The following is a 12,536-nucleotide window of genomic DNA, read 5'->3' as shown; positions in this document are numbered from 1 at the left end:
AACCACTGCTCTAAGAGATAAGGAAACAGAATAAAAGGTTTTTCCTTAATGTAGGAATCTTTGCATTGGTTTGATTAGTCTTACTGGGGCTGGAAATAAGGATTTTAAGTGCTAAAGTGAAGTGGATCCTTGATTTTATTTTCGGTCTCGGTTAAAATGAATGAGGAAGTAAAGGTTTGCAACTGTTTTTCAACATCTATAGACCTGACAACTGATCCTGATCTTTGCTTTTATTTTGTGGGCATTTGTTGTTACTACAAGTTGTAAAAAAATTATTTCTTAGGATTTTTACAAGGGAACATTGTCAGAATGTGATGTGACTTTAACAAATATGATGAGTTAAAGGTTTGATTTTGGATCAAACTGAGCGTCACGTGTCTCCCTCTGATCTTTTTTTTTTTTGTTTTTTAATGTCACTTTTTATTGAATTCCAGTAACAAACAATAAATGGAAACATTTTACAGAAAGATCAAAGAAATGTATAAAGAAAATAAAAGGGAAAAAAAATGCCAGGGTTGCAAAATACAGGAATCAATAAATACATATTTCAGATTAAATAGTTGAATAAATATAAGTAGTCAATTGTTTTTACAGCTTTGGGGGTTTAATATAGGCCGAATAGATTCTGTGTATTGTTGAAACTCTAATAGAAATAAATTAAATGCTGCTTTTTTGGAAGTAAATTTACATTTATGAATATGGAATTTTGCTATGGGATCAACAGGTTAATTATGTAGTATTCTTTTCTTTTTGGAATTGCAAACATAGTAGAAACCGAACAAAACGTTCATATACACGAGAGAAGCTAATCAGGATATGCAATTATATAAAATTAATACATTTTTTCCAAAACGTCACTGTGTAGGGGCGTTTCTATAAAACAAGTGAATAACAGTCATAGGTGAACTCACATTACTGTAATTGAGTTGCTTTTTATTGTTTTGTTTTTTTTAGCACATTTATAAATCAGTAATTTTACTTGCACTTATACATTTTAAAAGAAGTAATTAGTTACATTTCTACATCCAACCGTTACTGAGTAAAATGATTACTTATTGTTTTTCAAATGATCAATGGACATGTGAAACTACAAAAAATGAAATGACCAGACAACAAACAAATGAATCACATCATAGCATCTGATTAAACAAAATGCACAGCGCCAAAACAGCATTGAATGCCGGTTATTATTTTTTTCAGTTCTAGGGTTACTAAATATATCTATACTTAGAGCCTGGGATTTTTTTTTCCAATTTTGAATTGAATTGAATGGTGTTGTTTTACTCAAAAAAGAATTCTACATTTTGACAAACCTTTTATTTTACACAGATGCCTTTGTGGAAAATTAATTAAGTTCCAATTGTCCGAGATTTGGTCTCTTCCTTTCTAAGTTTATACATGTTTACTGTATAAAAGGAACCGTGGGTTTATTACCAAAAATAAACGTGGGGGGTGAAAGCAACCAGTAACTTTTACTTTGAATACTATTTCATTGAGATACTTTTTAATTGTACTTGAGCATTTTATGTAAATGACTTACTTGTACTTGAGTACAATTTGAATAAAGTAACAGTACTTCTACTTGAGTAGAATATATCAGTACTTTTTACACCTCTGGGTAACGGTTTCATTGTCCTTCCTCTGATCTGCGTGTTTCCGCTGCAGTTCTCCCTCCGTCCACCATGAGGCGCTGCAGTCCGTCGGTGACGTGGTCGGAGCAGGAAGCGCGAAGAGAAAGAAGCGTGCGAAGCTGCGCTGCTCTGCTCGTGAACAGGCGAACACTGAGAACCTGAACACTCCGCTCAGAGGAAAACTTCTGCGGCACGAACCGAGTCTAAGCAGCCACGAACATGTCGGCCTCATCGGCGAAGGTCAGCAGGAAGGAGAACTCCAACCACGACGGAGCGGACGACTCCTCCGGTGAGCTCCGGGAATGGCGGTCATTCCGCGCAGCGCCATTTTCATGTGCTCGGTGCAGCACGGGGTTCAGCGCGGCCCCGGTTCTGGTCCTGACCAGGTCGCGGTCGGTCGGCACAGCCGCGGGTCATCGGTGCCCGGACCAGGAGCGCTGCTTACATTGTGGCGCGCCGGGTGCGGGGTCGGGAGCGCGCGGGTAGCTAGCTCCTACTTAGCTGCCCGCGAGGCCGCTGTGCGCGCGCGTGCCATGCGTTGACGAATTTATTGTATTTTTGAAAATAATACTCCACGTGGAAGCGTCCGTTACCGTCGGTGTGAGCCGGTCGGTCACGGACACGACGGATCTCTTTGTGTCGTAACGACCCACGTTAGGTTCACTGGTGTTCTGTTTTAAACGGTGATCGGATTAGCTGGTGTTCGTCTGAGGCTGCGTCGCTGGTTGCTGGTAGTAACGGCATCAGCTACCACAAGATTAGCCGCTTGGTTTCAAACCTTCGATCATCAATTTTTACATTTTGAATTAATTAGGTTGATACTTTTTCAAAATTGGCCAATATTTTGGCTTTTTACATATAAAGAGCTGCGTAACGTAATTTAGTTATATAACTGCGTCATTACGCTGAACCACAATGGGCACCATTTAGTTCAAAGGCTTTGAGAAGTCTTCTATTAAATGTGCGACGGAAATAATATTTAAAGATAACTTTCTGTGAATAAATTGTCTTATTTGTTTTAGCAACAGGCGTGTTCCGTTTGTTTAAATTATCAGCATAAATAACCCGTTCATTAGTCACGGAATAATCTGCAAAGTATATTAACATCGAAGCAGTTTGTCACCAACAGAAAACTGTTCGGAATTCTGTCACCATTTAAACCGGTCACCAGCCCGGCCGTAACACCGGCCGTCTGCCGTTGTAAACAGGTGGCTGCCTCCTCGTGCACACCCCCCTCCCGTGGGGGTGTGTGGAGCTGGGGAACGCGCGTGCGTGGTGTGGATGTGTTTTGTGTGCGCGCGTCCATGAGCGTTTCATCCAAACCGGAAGCTCCGCCCACCGGACGTAAACATGCGATTTAAAAACCGTCCACTGTTCAAACAATTACCGACTTTAGTTTTAGTAAAAAAAACAACTACATAATTCATGAAAGGCGGGATTTTACGTTTATTATCAAAAGTGTTTGAAGATTTGTTTTATCCATTTTATTTTTTCAATCTCTGCAGACAAATGTGTAAAGATTAATTTAAATACAAAGTGTTTGATAAAAAGGTGAAAGAGTGAAAATCAACAATAGTTATTAATTATTGGCTGCTTTTGTTATCAATAACCAATGCTATCTGACAAATTAATTTTCCCACCTTAAATTATAAAAGAATTTTTTTTTTTTTTTACTCAAAATGAAATGTAAGATTTTAAAGCAGTGATTAATAACCAGTCCATCTGTGTTTTTATTACAATTATTACACTATTTATTGAAATTATCACATTGTTTTTTTTTTTTTTTTTTTACAAAGATTACATTATAACATTGCATTCACTGCAAAAAGTTGCTTGATTTTATTTTTCTCTCACTGCATTTGACCATTTTAAGTTAAATTAAATAAACAGAAATTCACAGCACGAAAATGTGCAAATATTAATTTAAATACAGTGTTTAATGAAATAGTAAAGGAGTAAACCAACAACAGTTCATTCATTTTCCTGCCTAAACTATTTAAAAAAAAAAAAAAAAAAAAGTAAAGTAAATCTAACATTTTAAAGCCAGAATTACTAACCAGTTCATCTGTTTTTATTACAATTATCACATTATTTTGATATTGCAGTCACTACAAAAAGTGGCTTGATTTTTTTTATTTTTCTCTCACTACATTCGACCAGTTTAATTGAAATGAAAAAAATAAAGGAAAATTACTGCAGAAAAATGTACAAATATTCATTTAAATGCAAAGTTGTTTAATAAAACAGTAAAGGAGTTTTTAGTTTTCCCGCCTTCAATTATTTTAATATATATATTTTAAACATTTTTTTTCTCCCTCCAAACTAAATATAACATTTTAAAGTAGTAATTACTAACCTGTTCATCTGTGTTTTTATTACATGTATTACATTGTAAAATTGCCTTCAATGCAAAAAGCTTGATTATATTTTTCTCACTATGTTCGACCATTTAAAGCAAAATGGAAAAAAATTTTTTATTAAAATCAATGTTTTATAGACTTAATAAGTTTTCTCTGATGAGAAATGAAACATTCTCAGCTCTGTCTGAATATATTTCTCATTACATTTTTAACTGACAATAATATTCTCTGATAACTTGCTGTATGTGTTCATATTTTATTTTAAAGTGAATTATTTGTTCTTGTCCTTTCAGAAAAAGAGCAGCAGGAAGCGATCGAACACATTGACGAAGTCCAGAATGAAATCGACAGGTGAGTGTGAGGTCGGTCGGATGGGGACCAAAGCTGATCCTGTGGTTTCTAACATCTGTATGGTTTCTTTTTTTCTCTCTCTGCAGACTCAATGAACAGGCCAGTGAAGAAATTTTAAAAGTAGAGCAAAAGTACAACAAACTACGTCAGCCGTTCTTTCAGAAGAGATCCGAACTCATCGCTAAAATCCCAAACTTCTGGGTCACCACGTTTGTCAACCATCCACAAGGTGTTTGATCAGATCTCTGAAATGAACCCGAGGAGGAAAGTGAATGTGTTTCATTAACTGTGTGTGCGCGTGTGCACAGTGTCGGCTCTTCTGGGAGAGGAAGATGAGGAGGCTCTTCATTACTTGTCCAGGGTGGAGGTCACTGAGTTTGAGGACATCAAGTCGGGATACAGAATAGATTTTGTGAGTCGTGGAAACATTTATTACCTTCTCCTTTTAGAACATCGTGTAACCTGTATTTACTTTTTTTTATGGATTTTAAAGATTTGTTGTGATGTAGCACTGCTTTGTGTTTTTTTTCTTCTACAGTGTTTTGATGAAAATCCGTATTTCGAGAACAAATCTCTCTCCAAAGAGTTCAACGTGAACGAGAGCGGAGACCCCGTGTCCAAGTCCAGTGAAATCAAGTGGAAAGCTGGAAAGGTTTGTGTTTGCGTGCTTTACCACAGCTCATATCCACTGTTATCCAGTTATTATTATGTGGGCTATAGTATTAGGGTGTCCTAATCAGCCAGAAAACGAATATCGGATTTAAACTGACTGCATCTAAAATCTCTGATATAAGCTCTCCGATAAGTTTTTATCCCCTCCCTCACTTGTTCCCACCATATACTGACAGTAAAAACTTGAATTGTTGACTATTGTTCTGTTTGAGTAACATCACTTGATCAAGCCTTTTCTCACATTTTACACTACAAAATAAGTTATAAAAGTATATATAATTTCTGCTGATATCGGGTCGGTATCGGCCAATACTCAAGGCTGCAATATCGGTATCGTATTGGAAGTGTAAAAGTTGTATCGGGACATCCCTAGATAGTATATACTTATCTTAAAGATGCAAATTCTTGTTCTGATCAGAAATAAAATGGGTTAAAAGAATGGATAAGGTGCTGAAATGGGATTTTAAAAAACAGAAATTGGTTAAAAGTTGCAAATTACAGTGGGCAAAAACAGACAGGAAAAGTGTTCAAAGTGTCAATATTACCATAAAAGTGGCAGGGATGGAGGTTGGAGTAATGTACAGTAAAAAGTAGGAACACTTTGTTTAAACTGGCAAATAATGGGCATGACAAATCATGAATGTGGTTAAATTGGCAAAAATAAGTACAAAATATGGTGAAAAAAAGGTTAAAAGTGACAGTAATGGGTCAACATTGTTTCATTAGTTGGAAAAAGTAATGGAAAGAGTTGATAAGTGCTGAAGATATCTTTAAAGTAAAAAAAATGTGCAGAAAAGGCATTTACATTTGATGATGTGATAGGAATGTAGCAAAAATGCATTTAAAAAAAGCCAAAATATGAAAGAAAAAAAAAAGACAAATTTAATGTAGTTGAAAAAAAAAGGTAAAAATGGGCTCAAATTGTTCAGAAAATATTCTTTACTTGAAGGCATCTGGTGACCCCGCATTGGGTCCTGAACTTAAGGTTTAGAACCCCTGATGTAAACTGATGATCATTACTTCCACATACTGTTACAGGTGTGAACATTTTTTATGGAGTTCTTTTGTACATCTGTGAAGCGTTTTGCGACGTCTGTTAATAAGTTTGTTAGCATGCTGCTGCAGAAGCGCATTCCCTTCAAAATAAAAGCACTGACATTAACAACATGAATTATGATGTGAATCACTGTATGATTTCCACACTAAAGTCCTGGTTTAGTTGTAACTTTTGCTCTCCATCAGTGACTTAATTTCACTTCATTTATATAGCGCTAATTACAACAATAATCGTATCGTAGCGTCCATTAAATAACATGGATGTGATGATTCCCTCTCAGGATCTGACCAAACGTGTTGGCCAGACGCCAAACAAAGCGGGGAAGAAGCGGCAGCACGAGGAGCCAGAGAGCTTCTTCACCTGGTTCACCGACCACTCGGACGCCGGCGCCGACGAACTGGGAGAAGTGATCAAAGACGACATTTGGCCCAACCCGCTGCAGTACTACCTGGTAGGTCACAACATCACACTGGAAACATGGGCTTCCATAGATACTGGTACCAGTGTTCCCAGTACGGCTCTGATTCTCTAAGTAAACCAGGGGTTCCCAACCTTTTATGGATCATGACCCCATTTTGATTTCAAGAAATTCTGGCGATCCTAAAGACATTTTATGTCAAGTTTATGTATTAGTAACAAGTTGTGCCAGCTCAGATATTTATATACTGCATTTTATTTAATAATAATAACTTGGTTCATATTTAAGTTAAACTATAGAATACAGTTGTTAAAGATTGTTTTTTAATTTGTATAATAATAAAAAAAGGCATACATTTTTAATCAGTTATAAAAAAAATTTGATCAATTACTAGACTTTTTAGGTGACCCCACGTGGGGCCCCGACTCCAAAGTTAAAAAACAGTGTAATACGTCCATCAAGAAGCTGATGTTTTCACCAGCATTTGTTTATTTGTTTGGATTACATCAAAAGTTTTAAGTGAAAAGATAAACATAAACCATTTAAGGTTCCATTAAACCTGTGAGGAGATCAGGATCAATTTGTCATTATTGACAAAACTAAAAAAAAAAAAACAAATCTTGGTTTGTAATTGGCCAATATTTATGAAATTTATTCGTTAAGTCGAGTTAGTTTCATCCTGATCTGATCTGGATTCTTCATTTAATGGGTTTTTTGGGGCGCTTTAAATAAACGTGTCCAAACATTCTGACCTACTGTATTATTAATGAGATAATTTAGTTCCACGCCTTTAAAGTGTGAATAATCAGATAACTGAGGATATCTGCAAATGAGGTTTGACTCTTTTCTCATTTATATTATTTTGTTGTCTTTTAAAAAAATAAACCGTGTTTAAAGCTGCTGACAAACTAACTCTAACAGACCTGATCACACTCCTCATTACACCACCTGATACTAGAACATTCCTCCTAAGTTCCAGAGGTTCAGTAAAACCCAAACTGTTTTAAGTTGATACAGTTTTCATTTTAAAAATTAGGATCTAACATATCTGTGGGTTTTTATTCTGCAGCACCATCTAGTGCCACAGATTTTATGCTGTAAAAAGAGCAATTTCAACATTAATGGAAGTTTGCACTTCCAGGTTTAAATGATGTATAAAGTATATCAGAGACCTTAAACCTTAATTCACTTACATTTGATAATATGAACAATTGTTGTTTGAGTAGAATAATTTGAGGAAATTTGTAGGATTTTGAAAATATTTTATATATTTATTTTCATCAATTTGTGACTTTAGAAAATGACTGCCATCATGTGATCTAAGCATGGGAAAGTTATAGATTTGTATCTGTGTGTATTTGGAAAGGCTGAGTTAGCTACAACTGAATTATTTTACACAATGATACATGGTTTTTCTGTCATTTACTTTGCTCTAAAGGGCCAGATTTGGCCCCCGGGCCTTGAGTTTGACACGTGATTTAGTGAGGAAGAACTATGACATGTTTCTGTGAATCCACAGCAGCTTTAGAAACAATTTATCCTGTTGACAAAAAAATCACTTCCCACAATGCACTTAAACTGGGTCAACCAACCGTAAAAAAGTTTAAATAAAAGGTGAAAACAATGAGTGTTTGTGTGTGGCGACGTAGAGGGGAGGAACAGAGAGGCTGATGTGCAGACGTGGAGCAGTGAGGAGGAGCAGGTGTTTGTAGATGAATGCATTTATCACAGGTCACTCTGATTGGCTCTTCAGCCAAAGCTGAACGTTATTAAAGCTGATGTTTCATGTCTTCAAAGGTCCCAGACATGGAGGACGAAGAGGGAGACGATGATGAGGATGACGATGAAGAGGAAGGTCTGGAAGACATCGACGAAGGGGAGGAAGAGGAAGGTGAAGGAGAGGATGATGACGAGGACGGGGACGGTGAAGATGGAGAGGTGAGAGACACTGCTGCTTCATCAGTGACTCAGACTTTCACGTGTTGTGGTGGTGTGAATGGAATGAGACAGAGTCCAGCTTTAGGGTTACTGGTCAGATGTGGACACAGGGTTTATTGGGTCAAAGGGTTTTGGGGAACGGATCAGTCTGGGATTCAGTGAATCTGCTGCTGTGCAGTGGTCTGTGTTATGTATGTTGCTGATAGCGGTAGTCATAACATAGTGGAGCCTCCTCGGGCAGAAACATTGGTGAATGGCATCGGTGTACCATGGTATCTGGCCTGCATAGGGCAGTCTGACCAGAACCGACCAGGAGAGAATCCTTTAATTACATGAACACCAGTCAGATCTAAACGTTTCCCATCACGACTGAAGCAAATCCACCATTAGTAATGAAAAATGTACCAGCTCCCCTCTCTGCTTTGGTCAATATTTGGTATTTGATTTTTTTTAATTGTCTAGATCAGGGGTTCTCAACTGGTCTCACCCTGGGACCCACATTTTGCCACGATCATTAAATCACGACAAAACATTTTTTTATTTTGATTTTAGAACTTAACCCACCAAAATAGTTTTTCAAAAATAGCCGGAAACGTAAAACATAGAACTATGTATTTTTCTGTGCAACATGTATTTCACAGCATGCCTGTCAAAAATAAAACTCAATTTCAATATAAGACAAGTCCAACATGAGAAACATGAAGTATTTTTTTTTTCACCAGCGACCCACCAGTTGAGAATCACTGTTCTAGCTTTTCTCCTCATAACGTATTTTTCATCTGCACCTAAATCACAAATAGTTATTCTTTGCGTGGAGTATGTGTGACTCCACAGCAGAGCAAAGGTTAGGTACATTAATATTCACATATCTGTTCAGAGGGAGCATAGTGTTAGTCTGAATGTTGCAGTACCACATTTGTCCATGTGAGGGCACTGTTGGACTGTCTGGTCGCTCTTAACTTAGCATCATGCTAAGCTACAGCTTACATAGTAAGAGTTTATTACTGAGGCTGCGTCAGAATAGTCCCTCCTATCTCCTTTCCTATTCACTTTTCCTTCACCCCCCGAAGTGTTTAAGGAGAGGCCATGATAAAGAGCGTCTGAGTTCTCTAAGCTAAGGAAAAGAAGCTCAATGCTTTCTTTTTTACATCTGTTAGCCTAGGAAACACTGATGCATCCTTTACCAAAGGAGACGAGATATTGCCTACCCACAATTCCTTGCGGCAACAACATTTAAAGGGAAATGCACACCGGAGCGTTTACGGAAACTCATGATAAGTAATGGAGATCATGTAAGTTATTGATGCAATAATATGCCTTGATGAATAAATAATCTAAAACCCATGTCTTATTATATATAAGACATATTGTCAGATTATAACTGACATGAAACAGACATTCTTTGGTTCAAGAAAAATTGATCGAAGACATTTTTATCCACATTGTTTTATTTATACATAATTCATATTAGTGAGTGGAAGGTGAGTGTGAGCAACTATTCTCAATGTGACTTTCTTTTAGTTTCACCTTTGTTCCTGGTCGCCTCTTTTCCTTTGATTTATATTCAAATCGTGTGATTTTTGAGAATATATCAGGATATGGTGTCATAAATGAGCTTTTAGTCCTTTTTTGGACATTTGTAGTTTTTTCACCACGGCAGACGTCACTAACCTTCGCGGTCGTTAGATTATTACGTCACCTAGTGGAAATGAGTCTGATTGTCAAAACAAACGGGATCGCCTTTCCCTAGCTCCTCTAACACCTTTCCTTAACCCTGTGACGTCATCAACGTGGTTATGGAAAAGTGGATAGGAAAGGCGATAGGAGGGAATATTTGGACGTGGCCTGAGCCTGTGTCATTGAGCAGTGACACGTTAGAAGGTTGATATGGTTTAGTGTTGGCTGAGTTCCAGCCGCTAATTTACTAAGTAATAAACAATAACCAGAATATTCAGAGGAAGTGTTTTTTTCTTCTTTCTAACAAACTTTCAATCTTTTATTGCCTTTGATTTGTTGCCCTGTCTGTACATTGAGTGAATTGGAGAAATAAATACAGTATTGTCTCTGTGTTTGATGCCAGGACAGTGTTTTGACATCTTTCTTTATTTTCTGTGGTTCCAGGATGACGGTGAAGAAGATTAAAGGTCTCGTCCCTCTACGATCGTCTACACACACGGGAGCAACACCTTTAGTTTGTTTCAGGGGGTTTTGTAAAAAAAAAAAAAAAAAATCAAAAAGAAAACAAAAACTTTTTTTTTCTGTGTCGTCAGCCTGTCCATCATCATGTTGACCCGCGCACGTCCAGCGTGCGCAGGCCTCCCCTCATCTTTTCTCTACATCTCCCAAAGACTTACAAAAGAATAAAAAAAAATTTGTAGCATTCTGCACGTCATCTGCGTAGATTTGAAATATGTACTATAGCTATTTGTATGTACAATGAAACCGATTTCTGTTGACGTTGTGAGCTGAATAAAGGTTAAGCCATGGTGCAGTGATAAATTAATGCTAGCATCCTCAGACACTTTTATATGTAAATGTATATTGTATGATTCAGTGGTTTTGCTCCGGTTCCACTTCGCCTGTCGGGAATGTTCAGGGTTCTTTACTCTTGTTCTGGGGGCGGAGCTTTCACACCAACTCACGTGTGTTAATAAATTTCCTTTTCCTTCAATTTCAGGCTCCACATTAATGTAAGTTATCTAAGGACTGGTCACTCTGACAGTCACATTTTAGTTTAGGTTTAGTCTTAGTTTTTTGACTGAAATCAAACTTACAGTCCAAATTTAGTCATCAAGACTATTTCAGTTAGTCTAGTTTTAAACAACAAAATGACATTAATATTTTAGTCGACTTAATCTGTTAGACACTGTCGATTAAAATATACAGGATATAAGATTTCGTTTTTGTGGATAAGCGTTCATGGAATGGTATTAATGTTTGTAAACATTTGATCACATGAGTACTGATGTTACTGTAATGTCGCCACCACCTTTAATTAATTTGGTTTTATTAGTCAATGAAAATATCAATAAATTTTGATTTAGTTTTCATTTACATGTATTTTTTTTCCTCTAATTAGTCATCTTGTTATTGTCACTTTGAAAAATGCAGTTGCCAAATATTTTTAGTCAGAAAAATAAACACTAACGTTAATGCAAAAATACCCTATTTAAGCAAATTCATACAGTGTTTAGGAATTTATTTTTATTATCTCAATAGTTGGACATAAGCTAAAGTAAAACAATCGAGGTTGCAACAATTAACCAATATTGTACAATTACAAAATAACCTTTTAAATTTTAAATCACACCAACAAACCTTATTTGTGACTGAGCTACAGTTTAATTATATAAACTTTAATGTTATGGCTTGTTTTTCTTCAATGATCCACAAAGTGAGATTGTGCAGCACTTTTTTTTTGGTCAGAAAAATGTATTACGTTGCAGAAAAGGTTCATGACTCCTTGATACATTTATTTAAAAAAGCTTAAATAATTTTAACCTGTATTTGAAAATGGAGGAAATATCTGCAGTTTGTTACATGAAAAAATAATGGAGAAAAAAATGTGGTAAATTAGAAAAATACTTTTTTAATTGCAGTAGATTAAAAGCAGAATGACAAAATGTAAGGAAATGAACATAACATTGAGAACCTTTGGTAGATGGAAATATTTAAATGAAACTAGTCGCACGTGTGATGATTAACTTTAGCTAAAAGTTGACTTTTGGTTCTTGTTAGTAATCAGAACACTCACTTTAGACATTTGTCCTTTATTTAAAAGTTACAAAGAAATGTCGTTACAGCAAACTGCAACAATAATGAGAACAAAAACCAGCTTCCCGCGGTTTAAAGAGCAGGCTGTTCTGAGCCTCAACTAACGCCATTTTCTAATTTATATATTAGTAATTTGCATTTTAGTGAAATATATTGTATGTTTGTTTTTGTATTGATAATATTAGAGGAGAGGGAAATAATCGTTTTAGAGGCAAAAAGTGAACCATCACCTTTTATATCAGTGTTTTAGAACAGATGTGGTCTTTCTGAGTCTCTAAACGTCTTGAAAGACGGAAATTGTTTCTTTTCTTTTTGATCTAAAATCGCTTAAAATG

General features: G+C 36.3%; 1 protein-coding gene across 1 annotated transcript; it reads left to right on the top strand.

The window, feature by feature from the left end:
* Positions 1-1,690: 1,690 nt before the first annotated feature.
* On the top strand, positions 1,691-11,098 carry setb (SET nuclear proto-oncogene b). Its single transcript, XM_028462362.1, has 8 exons — positions 1,691-1,920; positions 4,285-4,342; positions 4,429-4,571; positions 4,651-4,754; positions 4,881-4,994; positions 6,352-6,522; positions 8,287-8,427; positions 10,549-11,098. The coding sequence occupies exons 1-8, from the start codon at positions 1,851-1,853 to the stop codon at positions 10,567-10,569; spliced, it is 822 nt and encodes a 273-aa protein (XP_028318163.1). The 5' UTR covers positions 1,691-1,850; the 3' UTR covers positions 10,570-11,098.
* Positions 11,099-12,536: the final 1,438 nt, after the last annotated feature.

The sequence above is a fragment of the Gouania willdenowi genome, chromosome 12, assembly GCF_900634775.1.
Source record: "Gouania willdenowi chromosome 12, fGouWil2.1, whole genome shotgun sequence".
Taxonomy (NCBI): Eukaryota; Metazoa; Chordata; class Actinopteri; order Blenniiformes; family Gobiesocidae; genus Gouania; species Gouania willdenowi.
The sequence above is the reverse complement of the archived record's forward strand: the minus strand, read 5'-3'. Positions and strand labels throughout refer to the sequence as shown.